The sequence below is a fragment of the Poecilia formosa genome, unplaced genomic scaffold (assembly GCF_000485575.1).
Source record: "Poecilia formosa unplaced genomic scaffold, Poecilia_formosa-5.1.2 Scaffold359, whole genome shotgun sequence".
Classification (NCBI taxonomy): domain Eukaryota; kingdom Metazoa; phylum Chordata; class Actinopteri; order Cyprinodontiformes; family Poeciliidae; genus Poecilia; species Poecilia formosa.
In genome coordinates this window covers 86,257-107,553 of record NW_006800298.1, presented here as the reverse complement: position 1 = coordinate 107,553, position 21,297 = coordinate 86,257, and the positions used below count along the sequence as shown (strand labels likewise).

The following is a 21,297-nucleotide window of genomic DNA, read 5'->3' as shown; positions in this document are numbered from 1 at the left end:
GGGATTTGAGGTTACCTCACATTCAAATCAATTCCTCCCAAAATGATATGTGAAAATCACCATAAACTATTTTTTTACGATATGCTGCTTTGATTGTTGTGCTTTTGATTTGCACTCCCTGCAGACTGATGTACAACAGGACAGCTATCTCTCTAAAATGATTAACTTGAAAACAAATAAAATACAAAACCAAATTTCCAAATTATATTTAAATGATCTTTTCCTTTAAAACAATGAATGTAGCAGGATAACATGGGCATGATTTTTTTTTTTTTTTGCACTTATCATTGTCTCTTGCTTATCTCAGAGAACACAGCAGCCAACAAAAATCCAACCTCAAAGAGTCCCAATTTATGAACAAACTTATCTTAAAGCTTTTGTGTTTGCGGTTTGTATGTGTGTGTGTGAGAGTGTACTGAGTCAAAAGAGAATGGCTCCTCCTTTCCTGCATAGAACAGATTCAATGAGAGCCGACGTCCAGCCGGGGCACACTGCTGCCAAGCAGGTTAAGGTAATATTAGTATATGTTCAACCTTTTGTTCCTATGAAAGTGATTTTATTGTACTAACATTTAGTTTTTTTTTAAAAAACTGATGAAGGAGCACCAGTGGCATTCACAAGTAAATAATGTTGATTAATTCACTATAAATAAGTAGCAAGCAGTGCAAATATTTTAATGCACTTGAAATAAGACTAAACTAACTTATAAGTAACCTTTCTGAAAGATATGTGAGCTTGTTTTAAGTCAATGACTCCTTCATATTGATAAAAATAACTTGTTCCATTGGCACATTATTTCACCTGTTACAAGACATTTTCCCATATAGAGACATCTGCCAGTGGAAAAAGTACTTTTCCTTTTATCAATATTAAATAATTATTGACTTAAAGCAAGCTCCTTTATCTTGAAATGCTACTTACAAGTTAGTTTTGTTTTATTCTAAGTGTTCTAAGACACTTGCTCAAGAAATTAGACAAAAATACTTGCAGAGATTTTGTGTTGCACAAACATAAAACATTTGTGTAATATTAGTTCTGTTCCTCAAAGGTTTGCAGACATGCATTCACATACTGTATGTTTCAGCTGCTGCAAGAGAATACATGCGTCCCCTTTGTGTCTTTGAGTCTGTATATATACACAGCTCTGAGTTTAGAACACAAAACGCCACCTCATGCCCTCTGTGCCCCTCCTCCTCTTCCCTGGCAGCTCTCACAAGATGCCCCTACCCCCGGCTTCCTGCCTCTAATGGCTGTCTCTGTGTGCCATCTCGGGAAGCCTGACATCCCCTCCAGAGGCAGAGGGCCCAGCGTTAATGGAAGCCATTGATGGGCAAAGAAAGCCTCCTTTGTGGTGCTGGGGGCAGGCGTGGGCACCCGTTTGCTCAAACACAGCTTCCCCTCCGCACACACTGGGTCGGGCGTTCAGAACTGAGTGCCAACAGCGGAGATCGAAAGACAGGAGCAGCAAAGTGCCCCCTTACTGGGGAAATGGCAAAGAGGGATGGGTAGAGCTGAAGGAGAGAGAAGAGGAGGGCTGGTGAGAATGAGAAAGGGACGGTGACGAGTTGGCAAAGGAGCGGAAAGCAAAAAGGAAGTGATAGGTGGGGATAGGCCCCAGCAAAAACAAAAGCTGAGAAAGAGCATTAGAGATTAACCAAATAAGGCAAATTCAATTGGTGCAAAGAAGAAATGAAAGGAAAAAAACGTGACGGAAATGGTGTAAAAACTTTGCAACAGGACTCAAAAGGCTAGAGAAAGGAAACCTGGAGAAAACGGAAACTGAGCAGCAAAAACAAAGAACCGGAGGTTGGGTTTGGCCTTGTCAATGAAGCTGGGTGGCCAGCAGGGATAAAAAACGATGTCATGGTTCTGGAGGTCCTTTTCTGGCACTGTACTTTCTGTCAGCCTCTCATTGGCTCACTCCTGTTTTGGTGATTTATGCCACCTGAATTGTTCTCCGCTAACAGAATTGTGAATTGAGGAAAAAGAGGGGTGCTGCCAGAGTGTCAAACCATGGTTATTGATACCCAAACAGATGTGTCCAGTTCAGAAATTACATCTGATTCCAAGTCCAGCTGAACTGATTTTTATTGCAGATAAATGCTGGATATGCAATCCAGTGGTGTTGCATCATCCAGATTAGGTCACGTCTTTACTTCTTTATCTTTAAAGAAATCGTAACCAACAAATCACAATGAAATTGTTCTGATATCATCCTTTAAAATGGACATTTTATCGCTTTCGAGACAAATGGTTTAATACAACTCTGATTGTTTGACTCAAGATCGCCACCTAATGGTGTAGCATTCCCAATGTCAACCTTCTTGTCTCCCTGCTGTGCAGCACACAGCCTCCTGCATTGTTCACTCTTCTAATTCATCGCAATAGCTCCTGCTGCTAATTTCCATCCGCTGGCAGCTTGCCACCGCCGGAAGTGGCAGCATGCATCACTTGTATCAATGCGCCACCGTGGGAGAGCAGAGAGAAAATAGTGCCATATTTGTCCCACTATGTCATCTGTTTAACACGCCTGAGAGGATTTCACACCGTAACCTCCTAATTAATATGCAGATGCCCCCCGACCCCCACCGCTCCGCCTCCTCCTCCATGCCTAAGACAAAAGTGTATTGTACGAGCAGCTTCTGTTTTAATTGCGTTCAAAAAGGAGCCATGTGAGGTATGTGTGATTATGTTTACTTTCTCTTTATAAATGCATGTGGAAGCTCAAAAGACATACAGTATGTGCACCTGGGGAGTCATAAAACATAAATTTTCATCATCATGTCCTCCTACACGTATGCACCTGTGTGTGTGTGGTGTGTGTGTGTGTGTGCGTGTGTGTGTGCGTGTGTGCGTGTGTGTGTGTGTGTGTGTCCTGAATGAAGAAGGATCGAGATCCCATCGGCAGGGGAGTTGCTGTTGCTGTCCTATCCCACAGGAGGAGGAAAAAAAGTTGTTGCTTTTATGCAAATTGGCATCCGATGAAGGTTTTTTTAGGGGAGCCACAAAGAGGGTTTGTGGTCACAGTGCTGAGGAGAATGGGAGAGGTTAGGAGGGGTTATGGGGAAAAGACAGGGACAAAATTCCCATCGCTACACCCGGACCCATCATGTTGCATCCTTTCTCTGTTTGTTCCTTTTCCTCTCCCCTTTTTCCATCCTTCTCTTCCTCACATCCATGACCCGGTTATTAATGTGGTTGAGATCAGTGGCTCATTAATTAACAAATGCCCACCTTTCTTTGTTTTTAAACTCTTTTTCTCTTTTGATTGTATCAGATTCCAGGTTTTCTCCAATTACATCTTTTATCAGTAGCATTTTTTCTTCTGGGATTTTTGCTGATGAGAATGAGATAATGTGCAGAACAATGGAGTGAAATAAGAGGAAGTGGTGGGTTGCCCAATAATAGTGTAGGCTTATCTTTAAATGTAATGGTCTTAACAGAATAAATTGTGATTATATGCCATGTGCAAAGTCGAGATATGGATTTTGCACTTATGTAACAACAAGTACTGCTGAACTGCTGGATGTTAAGGCTCCTGAGCTGCAACCTCCTGAGCTGATGCCTTGTCTTCAGAGGACGAGGTATCACTTTTAAAAGTCAAAGATGTATGACGCAAACAGGATATGATACTACAGATAGTAAGTGATGTTAAGTCCGCTAAGTGAACTTAAATGACCATATTTATCACAAATAAAGAGCATAAGATTAAACATTTTTATGGTTTTGTTACTGTGAAATGTTAGGAGGGTTTCAGCAATAATTTCTGGACTTGAGACGGTTTTATTTGAAATGTCAACAAGTTCATCATTCGGTCCACTTCAATTCAGCTTGTGATTCCCAACTGTCACCTGTTTAGAATAGTTTTTGAACCATAATAAATGGAACACTGATCAACATAGTTTATGTTATAGTTGTTCACTATATGATGTTTTTCTTTTGTCATGATGTAAAGCACTTTGAAATGCCTTGTTGCTGAAATGTGCTGTACAAATAAACTTGATTGGACTTGATGGATTCAGTAGGAACATGTATGCAGAGTTTTTTGGTGAATTTGTGGTGAACATAGTGTGACTTCATGACTGCTCTCCTTCTTTCACAGCATTGACTCAATCCCCTCTAAGGCCCCCCTGGTGAGGCTCCATGCTTCCTCAATCGGGTGCCTCAATTAACAGGGCACAAAGCCCCAGACCTCTCCCAACCTCTGCAGCCCCCTCTGCAAGGCCTGCAGCTCGGAGACATGCGTGTGTTGGAAGCAGGGGCAGTTGGGGTGACGGGGGACGCATGAAGGTGGTGGCAGCAGGGTCTTCAGCGCTCTTTGTTCCCCCAGTGTCCAGCTTGGCCCCGTTGCCCCTGATGTCTTTCATAAGGAGTGTGTAATAACTGCCTTTGTTGGTTTTTCCTCTTGTAATGAGTCCAGTGGGAGGCCTTGTTAGTGTGTGGGGTGCTCCGCCAGGGGACCTCGCAGGAACTCTGGGATTAGAGGCCGCCCCATTCTGCCCTAAATGTGATCCTTCACAGTAAAAATGCCAGTGTTGAATTAACACCTAAAAGTGTCTGTGCCCAAGTCAGCAGATGTTAAAGTAACACTTTTGAAAGAATTAAAGATTGAGACCCATTTTTTTTTGTTAAATTAACATTGGTCTATAATACTGAAATGGGTTTAAGAAAAGTTAACCTGTCATTCACGAGAGGACCCAAATTTGGGTTTACAGGGGTGTCAAACTCCAGTCCTCAAGGGCCGCTGTCCTGCAACTTTTAGATGTGCCTCTGCTGCACCACACCTGAAAAGAATAATTAGGTCATTAGCAAGGCTCAGGAGAACAGATCTACACAGGGGGGAGGTAATTAAGCCATTTCATTCCACTGTTTTTTACCTGTGGCACATCTAAACACTGCAGGACAGCGGCCCTTGAGGACTGGAGTTTGACACCCCTGTAAAATGACAACCTGTGAATGACAGGTTAAACTTTCCATTTCTGTGTATTGTTTTGAATATTTTCCACTGGATTTGATTGATATTGGCACCTTGTGGGGTCAATTATTTACTTTTTTAACACCACATTATGTTTTGTGATCAACACTACACTGGTGTTACTTTTAATATATTTTAACACTAACACCATTGTAATGTTAATGTGTCACTCTGTATTGTTGAATTTAACACCAGCTGACTTGGACACATAGAGACACTTTTGGGTGTTAATTCAACACTGGCATTTTTACTGTCCATATCACAATGGTCCTTCAACCAGTGGATGAATTTTATGCTTTTGATCATCCGAATTGTGAATGCTGCTTTGTTCAATCTAAGGGTGTTAAATTTAGGCTTGCTTAGTCATCCAAAGTTAAATTAAAGGCCTGTTGTTTCTGTTGTTTCAGACAGAATGAGGGAAAGTGTGTTATAGCGGTGATATAATGACCTCAAGGAAGAAAGTGGCAAAAGATTTTTTGTGATAAAGCTGAAATTTATCTTGAATCTTTGAGGTTACATTTAGATACTTCTGTCTTGTTTGGGAACTTTTCTTAAGATTTTTTTGTTAGCATTTTTATTTTATGCATAATAAAAAAGGAGGATTAGGGCCACCAGAAAAAAAATACTCTGACTTTAAGAGCAGAATTCTAATTCTGTGTCAATCTATGTCAAAAGCCAATAATCAAACATTCTGTCCATTATATTGTTAGTATATGAAAAAAATCACCAAACTGCTTTGTCCTAATATGATATGTGAACCTGCACTTTATCCACACTGAAAGCCTGTCCCATATTTATTTGGTAGATTTCAGTTTTGAGACCATATTTTTCTGGTGGTGCATAAACAATTTAAACAATTCTGATTCTGAGAAAAAGTCAGATTTCTTTTTTTCAGTGACCCTGATTCTCTACTGTGGGCTGCAGGAACACCTCCATAAAACTTGCAATATAACTTGTAAAAATGCACAGCATCGCTGAAAAATGCTGTCTGAGAAAAACAAAATGTTGCCATGTCTAAAATTATAATTTCCAACTCAAGCCTGCTTTGACTTCAGGACGCCGTGGCTTCAGAAAATTGCAATTTATGGAAAATTTTCTTTCCAGTGAGTGTCCACATTTGTTCGTGAATACGTTGGATTCCGGTCATGGCGAGCGCTGCTTTCACACGCAGGATTTGTTGACCACAGGTGAGCTGTGAAAGAATTGAAGAGTTGTGGGGCCTGAAATGCACACAGCCTCCACCTTTGTTGATTTGGCATTCACAGGGCTAGCCATTTTAGAGGGGGAGGAAATTCAAGTGAAGCACTCCCATGTACTCCTGCAGCACTGGAGGCAATTTCCCCTCAGTCAAGTGGCAGAAACCCTCTTCAGCTGAACAACTTCCTGCATTTAGTGAGCTCTCCCACTGACACCCCTGCTCCATCATCCCCCCTTCTTAGCTGGCATCAGTCACAACCTCTCAGCACGTCTCTGCTCCCTTCAGAAACGTGACAACAACAACTTTGTGTGGGGATATAATCTGGAACTAAATGAAAACCACACACCAAAATGTACTTTTTGTTTTACCTCTATTTTTCCCTCAGCACATGGGAACAACCATGATGTTTTGATGTTGTTTTTTTTGTTGTTTTTTTTTTTTTCCAGAGATTAATATTTAGAGCTCACAAGCGTTGATTGGAGAGTTGATGGGGCTGTTCAAAATAATAACAAGAGTTAAATTAACTCTGAGTGTGAATTCCCAGATGCTCACACAAAGTGCTGATGTTTCTACTTTGAGTGTAATTAATGGTGAGAATCTTGCTGCAAAGGAGTAATTATGCAATCACAGAATAGCTGATAGATTTACATGTACCTTCATAAAGCCATGCTATGAGGTCTGAATGCAAAGACACGACAACAGACATCTAACAACAGTTTGGCATGTTCTGGAAACAAGATCTCAGTGATTTCAGTGTTTTAGTGTTGGCCTATTATGGCTTCTGCAGGGTTGCAAGCGAGCAGAGGGGTTCCCACAGGAGACCCGGTCGTCCTGAGGGAGCCTATTAATCTATTATGTTCACCTCCAGAACAGCGTTAAGAACAACAATCACACACAAGCCGGAGGCTGAGCCACAGGAGGCTACAGCTGCTTAGGACGGACCCTGTGTAGCTGCAGGGGCTGATCAGCACCGTTCCCACGTGCCCTGCTCACAGCCCACAGCTCACACACAGAGAAATACAGTGACGGGGTCAAGGCTAATACTGTCTTATTTAAACGTAATGAGGAAAACTGAAAAGTGATCTTATGACAGCATGGTTGGTTAGGTTGGAGGCACATTCTGAAAAAAGAGGTGAGATTTTGTGTAAAAATCTGCTCATAAAATATTCCAAGCCTTTCATATTTTTTCTGTTTTGTTTAACATAGTATATTGGGGCAGTTTTTACTTGAAGAAAACCTTTAATTTAATGCCATGGCATTGTCTCAGCTTATGGAAACAACAGCATTTAATACTTTTCTCCTACAGAAATTAATTATTTTTTTCTGCAGGTATGATGCCAAGCAAGCTCATCTCCTGAAGACATATTGGACACTAGAAATACTTACCATAATCATGATTATTTTTCTTTGCATTTTAATTAGCCCTATGAAGCTCAATTAAGCTCTTCAGTATGAGCGCCTATTCAGTAAACAGCTGTCCACCTGTCTTTTAGTTCCTGGGAAAAGGCTGCAGTGCCTGTTCACGCCGTGGCGCCATCACCACGCTGGGTGGGGGGTCAGGCGAGGCTGCTGCAGCCTGCAAGGGGCCCTCTATTAAACTAAAAAGGGAGGAATAATTCTGCAGGGCACAAGCAGCTAATCAGGATATGCAAATGGCTTGATTAACAGGACTAGAACCACAAGGAGATAAATTGTTAATGACAAACAACAGCAAATGCATCCAAGTCACCAGAATGTAACATTTTAAACAAGACTTTTCTTTTTTTTTCTTTTTTTTTAGGAGAAGAATATTCCCTCTGTCGATCCCTATTTGCTGTAATCTCATTCCCAGTGTTAATTGCCATTAAATGTTCATGTAAATTGCTTCTCAAAAAGCTTCACAATGAGGCCTGGCTCTTAGTTTTTCTACCAGCACCACCTAGTGGTCTCTGGAACACATTTACACCAGCAGCCAAACAGAAGGTGAGCTGTCCGTTTTGTGTGGACCTACAGTACGTCAGGATCGATGGATATGGGCAACAAAGCATCAAGCCTCACCATTCATGCCATGGCTTCTCCCTTAAGATTTACTGAATCCCCCATCTGCTTGCTTCTTTTTCATGTCGTCCTGCAGGAGGTCTGATTGAGAGCTGGACTTAAAAAAAACCCCATATTTTTAATGAACCCTTTTGAAGCTGAATATTCTCCACAAAAATTCAGTTCTTATTGCAAAAACTCGTCAATCGCCTGGTGACAAATAGCACAGGACATTATAAATAAAAAAAAACAATAAATTAAAACTTCTGCCTTTTCTTTATTTTCCTCTGGGGATGGCAAAGGATTTCCTCTACTTATCATCCATGACTGTATTGGATCTTTGTTCTGCTCCATAGCACAGCTGAGCTTCAGCTGAAGGCCACAGACGTATGGCAGGACATTTTACATTTTGCTTGTATTTTATTTTTGTTTTATTAATAATAATGTTATGGAAATTATTATTTTGGTATATCTGCACTAAAAGATGTGTCCTGTAGCAACATTATTAGCATCACACTTGAAAGAGAAAAGTATAACCAGTTGAGCTCAGTGTTGAGGGAATCAGATTGTAGTGGAAAAGTTCAACTTCTCAGAGAGTTGCTGCATTATAATTACTGGGATTTATTTTTTTTTTTTGTAACAGTTCAGTATCTGCAAATGGAAAATATTTTTTTTGTGACACGGCTGAACGTAAACAGTGGAAACAGTCCAGATTTTATTTTAGTTTTCCAAAAATGGTAGTTTGTAAATCACTAATGGGTTTAAACCAGGTGTCCACTGAAAGCTGATCTTCAATTCAAAACAAGGACACAAAGCAAAGTTCTTTCTGTGAGTCTTAAAGTTGGTATATTATTAAGTGCCAACAGTAGCAATGATTTTTAATGGGTAAAATTCCTGAGCTTCCAGTGTTTTCTGATATATTCCTGCTAGATTTTAAATGCCACATGACACAAAACACTCTTTGAAAACTTTATTTTTAGACCAAAACTATTCAAAACTGTACTTAAAAGTCTGTCTGCTCTTATAAATACAGTCAATGTAACAATGTTCCTGTAGGTTTAAGTCAATTTGGAAATCAATTTGAAGATTACCATGCAAATATGAAAGTGTACATAAGTAACAATAAGACTGACGTGGTTTAATGAGGCAAAACTGTATACAATTCTAAAGTTAATGTAATCAAATGTAATGTACAGTTAAACAGCACTACCTCACAGCATTACATCTTTTCTGTAATTCAAAGAACATATAGAGTTACTTTAAAATAAACCCTATTAAAATGATCTAATCTTGACTAAAAGAATTTAGCTAAATTAATTGATCTGGTTTCAAGTGTCTCTTTGGTTTAATCTTACTGTAAAAATATGTAATTATTTCACATTTGTGTTTGATGGACAACAACAAAGCAGTTTTTAATAAATGAAACATCCTTTATCAGTGCAGCGTGTTCACAGATGCAGCTCTAGATTGACCTCTAGTGGTTTTCTCATTCATTTCTGTTCTATTGACTTAAAAAACAGGTAAAGTTTCAAATGTATAAACTGTTTGGCAGCTGGCATGAGTATAAAGAGTATTTTGTAGCCTGTAGGCTTTCAAGTGCTGTTAAAACCTCAGATTGGTTCTGTGTGTCTAACTGTTCATCTTATCAGTTTCTTCCGTCCTCACAGCAGTTAGCTCTTCCTCAAAATGCTCTTCTCCTGGTACCTGAGAATAAAAAGTAGTAAAACTTTAAAATTACTGAAAATTGAGCATCAGGAGCTCTCTCACCTTGCTTTATAACAATGTGCATCATCTGTTTTATGTATATTTGCAAGTATTCCACACTTAAGTGCTGAAAATACATTTTTCTCATCTTGTTGCACTGTGATATTATTTTATTTATTTATTTATTTATTTATTTATTTATTTATTTTACATTGACAATGTCTTATTACACAATGTGAATAGACACATATAAAACTAAATCTACGGACACAACAAATAATAAAATGTTAACTAACAATGTTGTCTCTTTTTGTCAATAAAATCATAGAACAGATTTAAGTAGCTACTTCTAGAAATACTGATTTATACATCTGCATACAGGAAATAAAAAATGCATAAAATTATAGTAAAACTAACATGTCACACAATATACTTGTGGGTCAATAACAACAAATATCTCCAGCAAGAATTGGTGAATTTGCTCCCCCTGGTGGCCAGATATCATACATAACCAGACCCAAAACATCTAAAAGACGTTCCTCAGAGTTTGTAACATAAAAAAAACAAAATTTTACAAAAAGTAATGATTGCACTGAAAATCAGCCTTCAATGTCATCACCCATTAAATTACTTTTTGTGCAATTCCAATGGAACAGAATAATAACTGATTTTTTTTTTTTTTTAGATTTTTCTCACATCAAATATCTTCATCTTATAAATCGGTGTTAGATTTCATTGAATTATTTGATATTTTAACTTGATAAGCAGCAATGTGATTGAAAATGTTTTTCTGCAACTGACTGAATCTGTCCATACTTGGAGAAATAATTGCTGAATACCAGGGATGGGCAGTTATTGTATCATTTACCGTTACTGTGTTGAAAGAAAATCACATTTATGAGGACAAAGATTAACTTTATTGATGATGTTCTCAAAACCCCAAAACTGAAACCATGGTTAGGATTGTTACTTCCATGTGCAGGTTTTACAAAAATAATCAAATCAATATATTTGAAAATATGACAATGCAGTTAAATTTTACAGTTAGCATTGCAATTGCATCACTATATGTAACTGGTGACCAGCAGCCTATTTGATTTTTAGTGTTAAAGGATATTTTTGTTTGTTAGGCTCTGGCCATATGGAGCGACAGATATATTTACAAAAGATAAAATATATTTTAAAAAAATATTTTATCACCATTTTATCATTATCGCAATGAATGCCAGCAATTTCACGTTACAATCTTAATTCATATTAATATTTAATATGGATCATCATGCAGTAGGAATTACTGCATGATGTTATGCAGTAATTCCTACTGCATAACATCAGGACTAAAGAATTCCTAAGTTTTTCTGAGAATAAACATTTAATTTAGAATCAGCCAAGAAATTAAAGGGTGTTTATCTAAATAAACAAAAGTCATGTAAATACTTCTTCACAAGTTTGCCAATGGAAATTCCTCTACATATTGTACATTTCACGCAGTTAGACTCTAACTGTCTTGTTTAATCAAACTGACCTCCCAGTACACACTGTCCTCAAAACAGGCATTGTCACGAGGAGCTCCAAGCACCTGCAGCTTCAAAATGAAACCTGAGAGGAAGGGGAAGAGATGTTACTTCAGTTCTGGGCAGGAGTTAATATTCATCAGAAGATGTTTTGACGTATGATAATATATATTTTTTTAAAGTTAGCCATCAAGTTCCAAACAAAGTATATATTCCAGTTGATGAAATCCTGAGATTTCTTTTTAAAAATCACATATGCAGACTTGCACTTTCATTTGTTCCCCATAAAGCATATATTAGTTGACAAGTTTCTTTCTTCACATTAATTTCACATTAAATATGTCGCATTTCTTAAGACTTAAAAAATAAAATCAACATGATCAGATTCAGAAAGAGCTTGTTCCCCTCTCTTGTTAAAGTTATCACATAATCTATGTTCTTTTAAGTTTTTTTTTTAAATTATTATTATTATTGGATGTCCTTGAGCTGGTTTAAGTAGTTCTGCATCTACTTACCAACAATGAGTCCTCCAAAAATGGCAATAGCCAAAGTGATTACAAGAGAAATGGCTTGCACGCCGGCCTGATAAGTTGTCTCTCTGTCTCCACTCGCCACATCAGGAAAAACCTTTATCAAACTTACAACCAGACAGAAACAAAAACATGTTAGCTGATTGTTCAAATAAAGATCTCTTCTATCATGATGCAAGCTAAAGAGATCAACTAGCAATAATTGAATAAAAAATATATATTGGATTTAGTGTTGCAACACGGAAAGCAAAGATTAATTGTTTACCCATTTCCATATACTTCCTTCGGGACCACGGCAGTAGTGACAGCCCCAACGATGGCCCCCAGGATGCCGGGCATGCCGTGCAGATTGTGAACCCCACATGTGTCCTGGATCTTTAGCTTCTCCTCCAGGATGGGCTGATGGGAAATAAATGACATTTGTAGAATGAAGCTTTGAAATGAAGAATTGAAACAACTCGAAATGTAAATGAAGTTAACTCAAAACTTTGATAGAAGGTCCTTCACATGTGTCTTGAAAATAAGAATTGGTTTGTAAACACAACATCATAATTTATTCTTACCGAGAGGTACTTATAGCCAAGGACAGAGATGATTCCTGCCAAAAACCCAACGATCATGGAGCCAAAAGGTGTGAGCATCATTTCACCAGCTGTTCCTGCTGCGACTCCTCCGGCCAGGGCGGCATTTTGAATGTGCACCTAAACATGGAGACAAAACACATGCTGAGGTCAAAGAAAAACAAAAAAAAAAAGATATACCAGAGCTGAGTAGCACAATACTGAGTTGGTAGCAGCAAAGATAATTTTTTTTTGATTGTCTCCATATTTTTAATGAAGAATCTTATTTTCAATTCAGAAAATCTAGAAGTACTGAGAAACTTATCTTTCTATTTTCCAAGGTAGGTTTGTAATTTTAATACTCACCTTTTTGACACAAAACAAGTTTCCCAAAACACAAAATGAACTACCAGATATGGATTATGATGATGCGTTGTATATTTGCTTGATGATGGTCTTTATCTCATCTTATGTTTTTGTGGTTGAAAGCACTTTGAACTGCCTTGCTGCTGAAATGTGCTTTACAGATAAACTTGACTTGATCTGTTTTCAACAGCCAAGTGACTGAGACATGTTAGAAACCAGCTGCTTATTTAATTAATTTCCTCTCATGTTTGATAACCATCAGTGGAGAGGACTGATCTTGTGATGGTTTACAGCCTCATCTTGGAGTATGTGAAAGACAGCTGGAGATCTGATCAGCCTGCCAGCCATCTGGCTGAGACCCAATCAGCATTTTTTGAGGAGGTGTGCACCGTCAGTCCATTCATTCATTGGCTCTCAGGTATTGAGTAACAGTTCTAAACTCTGATAAGCATAAGAAGAACAAGTTAAGATATCACATCTTCCTTGTTTCCTTTTGGCTCAGTATTTTTCTGGCACTATTTTATTTGCTTCATTATTTTTTAGTTAGAAAACTCTTCTGCAAATATGGATGGATGACAGACAACATTCTCACCAAGGCTTTCATCTGATTTTCAGATTTTTTTAATTAACAAAGAGTTGAAAATAGAAATGGTGATCATGCATTATTACCATGTCCAGCTTTCCATCGTGAGCTGTGAGGGCCGACATGGCGTACGTTGACAGAGTGCAGGCTGCCAGGGAGTAGTAAGTGTTCATGGCTGTGCGGTGCTGGGGGTCTCCATGTGCCGTGACGGCAGAGTTGAAGCTGGGCCAGAACATCCACAGATAGATGGTACCTGTATTTACATTGAAGGTAAAGATAGACTTTAAATGTAGCAGCAGTGAAAGGAAATTGAAAACTAGAGTTTAAAATGTCTCTGTGGCTTGCCAAAGTATACCCCTTGAACTTCTCTATATTATTTTTCCAGCCAGTGCATTGTTGTAAAATGAAAGATTTTAAACATTTTTAACAAGCTGAAAATAAGCACTGGTACTGCAGATACAGCTTAGTGCATGACTTGCCTGTTTATATTTGCATCGTCAAATTAATATTTCAAATAATACTGCAGATTGGTCATTGAATATGAAGGTCTTAGCTTCTTCTGGGCAAGCCAAGCACATCAATAAGCCATGATGTAAGCTATTCCATTATATCTTCTGGGTGTTTATAGTTACCACCCATAAATAAGATGGATTTTATTTCTTGTTTTGAAGGTAAAGGGAGTTGAAAACAAATGCCTGCCAAACATTTTTATTTTGAAAAAAAAAAAAAAATGAACACCTAATTTTCTTTGTGTTTCAGAGGATTCAAGGGATAGATGCTAAAAGTCACAGAACAGTTACCCTGCATGCAACTCAATAACATCTTGTTCTTTGTAATTCGTGAAAAAAAGAGATGGGGAAACCACAAGATGTATAAACTCTGATTAAGTCATTTGTGTCTCACAAAGCTTATATTCATAAAGCATGTTGCAATCTTATGGGTCTGGGTGTAATTTTCTACGAAAACAATTCCTGTAGATGTTTGTTCTTGCATGGGAATTACCTATCATTGCGAACAAGTCAGAGTGGTAGACTGACGAGTTCTTGTGTTTGCTCTGCTCCAGTTTGGGGCGGTACAAGATTCGCGTCACCATCAAGCCAAAGTACGCTCCAAAGGTGTGGATGGTCATGGAGCCTCCAGCATCTCTAGTCTGAAACATGGTTCACAGGATAGTTCAAATTTTTGAGTGTGTCAGCAGAGAAAATAAAAGATGTTTATAAGTCATTAATACAAGTCTTCAGCAGTTTGATTTATGGTGACTCACTCCTAACATGCTGAGCAAGATGAACTCATTGACGGCAAACAGTGTGACCTCAAAAACAGCCATAATTAGCAGCTGGAGGGGGCTGGTTTTTCCCAAAACTGCTCCGAACGAGATCAGCACAGAGCCAGTGCAGAAGTCAGCATTGATCATACTGCAAACAGAAAAAACAGAGGTTAACAGTTTGGTATGGAAACAGGAATAAAGTCAGGTACAGCCTTCATTTTTTTTTTCTTCAAAGCTAATAACTCATTTTTAAATGCTGCAGCTTTTATGGGGTGTGACACTATCTGTTAAGTGCTAAACTTTCAAAATGTCCAGATTCTGGTAATTAAGAGGTGTACTTAAAAAAATAAAAATGTAATGTTAAAGCACTGTTGTCACTACTCACAATAAGACAATGCTAGGGATAAGAAAATGTATTTTTCATTATTGTGTACTTTAGAGGAACAAATACAGTTAGTGTCACTTGGATAGAAGGTGATGCTCTCTTCTAATTTAAGGATGAAGGAAGAACATTGTAAAAAAGGACATCAGAGGAATAATTTTAAATAATGGTGGTATTCATACTGTATTTCATTTTGCACCTTTCCACTCCAATGTGAATTTTCCCATCCTCATGCAATCCGTGGAAGAAGCCTTGCATGAGAGTGGCCCACTGCAGGGACAGGGCTGCGATGAGGAAGTTGAAGCCCACGCTGCTGAAGCCGTAGCGCTGAAGGAAGGTCATGAGGAAACCAAAGCCGATGAAAATCATTACATGCACATCCTGAAAACCTGCAGAACACAGAAAACAGCGAATGGTCAAGGAGGTTGTGTGCCGCAGCTGCTTTGTTAGATATAAGTTATGATAGATGTTAATTTGTTTCTTTTGAAAATGTGGTCCTGTATGCTCTGCTTAAGGTGTGACTATGACTCCATGCAGGCTTCATTTATCAACGCTGTTAAGCAATGTGTTGTCTCCTAGATTAATCCATTCAATAATCACTTGATTATTGAATGGATTAATTCAATCCATTCGGTTTGTCTGTTTCCACAAACAAACCGATTGTTCCAGGAGCTTTCAAGCCATATTGATGAAAGCAGTTGTTCTCAGAACGGACAATTTCAGAACCATAGATGAAACCAGGTTCAGTTGTAACTTGCAAGCATGACTCACAGCAGGTTGTGATTCATTTGTGCTTTATAATGCCTATATATGATATCTTATAACTTATTATGCAAAACCACAAAGAAAATCAATGCACTTACAGGTCTGAGAAATGGTTGGTGACCCGTTTTCAAAATGAACCCTATCAACTTGTTACGTGACATTGTTTCCTGTCCTGATTCACACAGTTTGTGAACATCGCTCATTAACTGCCATTCATAACATTGCTCTGTGCTGTGAGTGCTGTCGTTATGGTAACTGTTAATTGGCTTGACCAAATAGAGCTCTTTCCAGCATCCCTGTTGGTATTTTGGCCTAGATTAACACAGTTCCCTGTGGCCCAGATGGAAACCTTCATATCAACGCAATAAGGAGCGTTGATATGAAGGTCAGAACACAGAACTGCTCCATGCTGCCAACTGATATGAATTTTAAACATTGAGATTTGCTTCCCTTCTCACTGTTTTGCTTTGATCATGTCTGTTAAATGCGAGGAAATCTCAACTTAAATATCTGACATAGAAAATACAAATTAAGAATCAAAAGTACTTATGTAGCTGAATGCTGGCAAGTTTTCAAGTAACCATGTGCATTAAATAAAAAAGCAACTCTTGACTAACTGTTGTATCTATTTGTAAGTGGTGAGCAGCTTGTCTTCCTGTTTGGGTGAAACTACTAAAATCAACAATATCTTTCCTAACGGTACATCTGCTATCAGGTGAACTGTTCCACCAGAGAAAGTGTGTGATATGTTTTTCACTACTCCAAACCTCCGATCCTAAAAGAAACTTATAGAACATATAGTTATACACACCTTATGCAAAAACACACACAGTGTGCATGTTTGGGTGGTGTTAACCAATACAGACAACATTGTACAAACACATGATATAATGTCTGCTAAAATAAATTAATATCCCCACATTCAACTTTTTTTGTATGCTATTAAACTATTAGTGTTAGTTGCAAGTCCTTTTTTTTTTTTTTTTTTTGCTTTGGTCGATGTAAGTTGGACGTTAAACTGGTTCTTATGAAATATTTACTTTCCAGACAGTATAGGGGTTCTACACTGCAGAGCATGAAACCTGTCTGAACCTGTTTCTGTTTACTATACATCGTCGTTTTTCCTTTTTCCCAGGATATGATACGGATACCAGATGGAGCCTCTGTACAAACAAATATCCCTGAGCCATGACGGTGATCTTCATTTCCAACTTCTGTGACACAAAGGTGTCAGGTTAAACACCGTAAAGTGGGTTGGACCTGACTGTCCGCCTTATTTTTTAACCTTCTGTGGAGACATAGCAATTCATAAAGCTGTTCATGTTCCTTTAAGTCTTTGAACTGTGTTGTGTGTGTCCTAATATTGTGTCAGTGCTGCAAAAGGTAAAGAGAAATTCATAAGAATTTGTTTGATGGACACATGTTGCGTAAAGCTAACAGCACCTTTTTGTTTTGTTATTTAGGATGAAATACTTGTCAGTTATGTTAAATGAGGTCATGCGTGTCTATGCAGAAGTCAGTCAGTGAGAGAAAACTAAGTGTTTTCTGTCAGACTTGCTCAAATTAAATTTTAGCACAAAGGGAATTTAAACAAAATGTGCATTAATGTGATAACAGATTGGATGATTTAAGGTAGAATCACTCCTGAATACAATCAAAAATGAGAGTAAGAATCTTTTTTCACTTCCTTTCATTCACTTTGTTTTGAGCTTAACTCTCTGACTGACCTTCTTCTGTTATTTAGAGATAAACTTTAGACAATGATATTGCTAAGACGGGGTTATCAAAACAGCAATGTTTGCCCTTAAATACAATACATCTTTCATTATGTGCTACACAATGCAATGGAAATTTCATGCTACTGCTGCAAAGCAAACTTTTTGAAACAAAAATAGAGGTGCATCCTACTGATAAGTTTGGATTCATCAAACAAACGTGTGGCATTCCTAGAAAGTCACAACTGACATGTTGCTTCATAACGACGTCAAATGTCTACATTACAGTGACTGAAAGGGAGAAGTTAGAGGAGATTCTACAGCAACCTGCTTCTGGGAGAATATGTTAAAGGTTATTATGTAAGAAGAGGGTTTAGTCTTTAAAAATTCCCATCACTCTTTGCTCTAGGTTGAAGCTCCGCCCTCACAAATGAGAGAGATGCCTGAAGGTAAATACCTCCCAGAATCTGACATGTCAGTGTGTGCTCAACAGTAAAGGTGCATTTTAAAATCGAGCTTTGGGAATGAAATATTGGTTATATTCTTTTGCATTAGTACATAAAAAAGAGAATCAAACTTTTGCATGTGGAGAATCTATAACAGCATGATTGGAAATAGGAATATTTCTTTAAGTGAAAAAAAAAAAAACTTTTACGTGATGTTCTGATGATATTTCCTACCAAAAAAACAAAGCAAAGAGCTGAAAAATATGATTGAATAGATAAATTATAAAGTCAAACAAAATTATCACAATGGATTATTGTCTGTTTTACTATTTTCTGTTTGCTGTGTAAGTAGATTATATTAATCATGGATGAATTTACAGAATAAAAACACTCCTTCTTTAGACTGTCTTGCTACATATTTCAAAAACTGGAAAATAACATTTTACCCAAACATAGAGCTTGATCCCTATTGTTCAGTCTTGGAATGCTATTAGAAAGGAAATTTGCATAAAAATTCCTCCCACAGGGTCAAGAACTATGACAACTTGAAAAATGTTAGCTGAGGAAGAACACCTGAGATTCACTGTTCCAGTCCAAGAAAGATAGACTGAAAATGTCTTACAAAATGTTTTGGTTGATATTTCCATTATTGGCTGAAAGTCACACACCTGGCTAAGTATAATGTAAACAGACACGAGTTACTACAGCTGTCACAAAAGAGTACCCTCATACTCCCCACTTTTACATCCCATATGTTTATATTTACTTTTCATTTTTGATACTTTTACCACAAATTAAAAAGTAACAAAAAGTAGTGGACTGGTGTATCAAATATTATTGCTTTTAATGATTTGTAAGAATTTTTACATATAAGTTGTTATATTCTATTGTTTACCCCCGCTCTTTGTATAAGGTTGGACTTTTGAAGGATAATATTAGCATTTTGTGGAATAGATGAAATGTCTGATCATTTATGACCTAAGACCAGACAGCCCCTCTGAGACCCTCAGCATTCCTTTTAGAATGATAATCAGAGCACAACATGTTGGCTAGGCAGCATAAAGTGGTGCCAGCAGTGAAATGTAACACTTTGCCCCACACCCAGTGTCCTAAATTTGTTTTGGGAATTTCAAACAATGTATGAGAGGAAAACTAAATCCACAGGGCTTCAAAGTATGTGTGAGAACTGGCATATCTGGCTGATGGGATGAATTTGTGCAGATCAGAGGCAATCAATGAAACATTCAGTAGTTTTCATTGAGATGCAAATATTGTTTCCATGTTATTCCAGTAATTACTGTCAATAGCATATGGGGAATTCTGCCATCCAATTTACACAATGTTGTTTCCATAAAACCTGACAAAAACAAACAAAATAATAATAAAATATCATATTTTTATATCCAAAATATTCCAGCAAAAGCATCTGAATGCTTTTCTATGTGTAGGTCTTTCAGGGATTTCCCCCTTTCATTTAATGGATTTTTAGATTTTGCTTTTAGTCTCATCTAAAAAAACAACAACGCTATTTTGTATTTTAGGCTTGTTGGAAAAAGTAAACAACCCCACCATTAAAACAAACAAAAAATGACAACCTTGAGAAGGTTGAAATATTCAAGCATTTTTTTTCAAAATGTGCTTGAATTTTTTTCCCTACTAATTCTGATACTGGATTGCTGGAAAGTGCACTGACACACCTTTTGACACCTGATCTACAGAAAACTTACTTGGATAACGGTAGTAGAAGTCATTGTTATAGTCAGTATCATCAGATGTTCCAGAACCATGTCCGTTGTGTCCACCAGCTGTGGAGTTATTCATTTTCATATTCTTATTAAACGCCTTTGCGTCTGTGTCATCGTCATACACCACCAGAACACCAAAGAGGATGATGAGAATGATTTCCAGGATGAAGCAGGTAATTGGCAGCTTCAGCCGCATGTTGGTAGATGAGTCTGTCATGTTTCCTTGCAAGTCAGATGCGGAGCAGAGGCTTGGAGAGGCTTGTTCAATTCCAAAGATCCAGGGCAGAAAGTTGGGCTGAGGCGTCCACGGTGGAGACACCAAAAGCTTGGGGAGTTTGTGTGTGAGAGGATGGAAGAAGAAGCTCACAGACAGACACAAGAGCTTCACATGTGATTTTGTTAAGCTGGGTCACACCTACCAGGCCAAGTTAGGTGGAGACAAAGTTAGTCCCGCCCCCTGTGACAAGGTGTCTAAACTCACCTTCAGTTTGTCAATTATACTTTTGATGGGACAGGTTTAGGAGTGGTGACCACATTTCATCTAGTAGCTCACAAAAACACAAAAAATAGATGGGGCTGATTGGGGAAAAAAATCTAGTTAGAGATTGCAGATAACTTTGTAAATTTCAAGTTTTATTTTAAAAAAAAAAGAAAGAAAGAAAACCATGAATAATGATCCTTTGACTTTACTGCTTTGTGTTTTTCCATAAAAATCCAAGTAAAATGCAACAAATTTTATGGCTCAAACTCAGGATTCCTAATCCAAAATGTGCATTTTACATGATTATTATCAGAAACCATTGATGAATGTCAAGACTGGCAATGGGTGCTAAGTCATTTTCTGTGATTGTAGCAACACTGAGACACATGGCGACTAACAGCTGACTACAATAATAGAGGCGGCTTCATTTACAGACTGACAGGTATGTTGCTTTGTAAGTGAAACACTACTTTGAATTTACATCTGTTTCTGTTACTTCCTTTACGGAGATGTGATTAAGTGAGTTAATTGAATCTTACTTAAATATTTTATAAGCAGGAAGTTATCAGACTTATTTTAGTCTAATCAGAAGTCGTAATATCTCATATTTAATCAAATTTGACTACATCATGAGGTAAAAAGAACCACAGACAAGAGGAACAGGTTAGAATATGAAGTCTTAAGAAAATAGTACCCAAGTCCTTTATCCCCCTGAAGAAAATATTCTCATAAACATTAAAACTGCTCTTTACTCTTCAGTGAGTATCACTGTGTGCTTTGGAAAATCATCATCCTAATGTTGTGTTCTCCGTAATTTAGTCACTTTACTGGCAGAATCAGATTGAAGTCACAACAGCACAGACCATTTACCGTACAGGTCACTTTGTAGCACAGTGTGGGCGGAAACTTTGATCAGCAAAGACAAACCAGTGACAAACACTGGCAGCTCAGCATCTACTGGTAAAGTCGTTGGTTGGGTTGGTCTGAAATATGCTTTATTATGTCTCCTCCTTCTCTTCCTCCTCCTCCTCCTGTCTGAAGTAACATAAG

The 21,297-nt window shown here is 37.9% G+C and overlaps 1 protein-coding gene and 1 long non-coding RNA gene across 2 annotated transcripts; one reads left to right on the top strand and one right to left on the bottom strand.

The window, feature by feature from the left end:
- Positions 1-3,987: 3,987 nt before the first annotated feature.
- On the top strand, positions 3,988-7,982 carry LOC107833301 (uncharacterized). Its single transcript, XR_001659019.1, has 2 exons — positions 3,988-4,672; positions 4,964-7,982. It is a non-coding gene; the product is annotated as an uncharacterized LOC107833301 (long non-coding RNA).
- A 1,162-nt stretch (positions 7,983-9,144) lies between these two features.
- Positions 9,145-20,152, bottom strand: rhbg (Rh family B glycoprotein). Its single transcript, XM_007574682.2, has 10 exons — positions 19,749-20,152; positions 15,295-15,484; positions 14,711-14,861; positions 14,449-14,596; positions 13,533-13,699; positions 12,501-12,638; positions 12,203-12,336; positions 11,923-12,044; positions 11,419-11,492; positions 9,145-9,893 (listed from the first exon to the last, which is right to left on the bottom strand). The coding sequence occupies exons 1-10, from the start codon at positions 19,981-19,983 to the stop codon at positions 9,819-9,821; spliced, it is 1,434 nt and encodes a 477-aa protein (XP_007574744.1). The 5' UTR covers positions 19,984-20,152; the 3' UTR covers positions 9,145-9,818.
- Between the last annotated feature and the right edge of the window lie 1,145 nt (positions 20,153-21,297).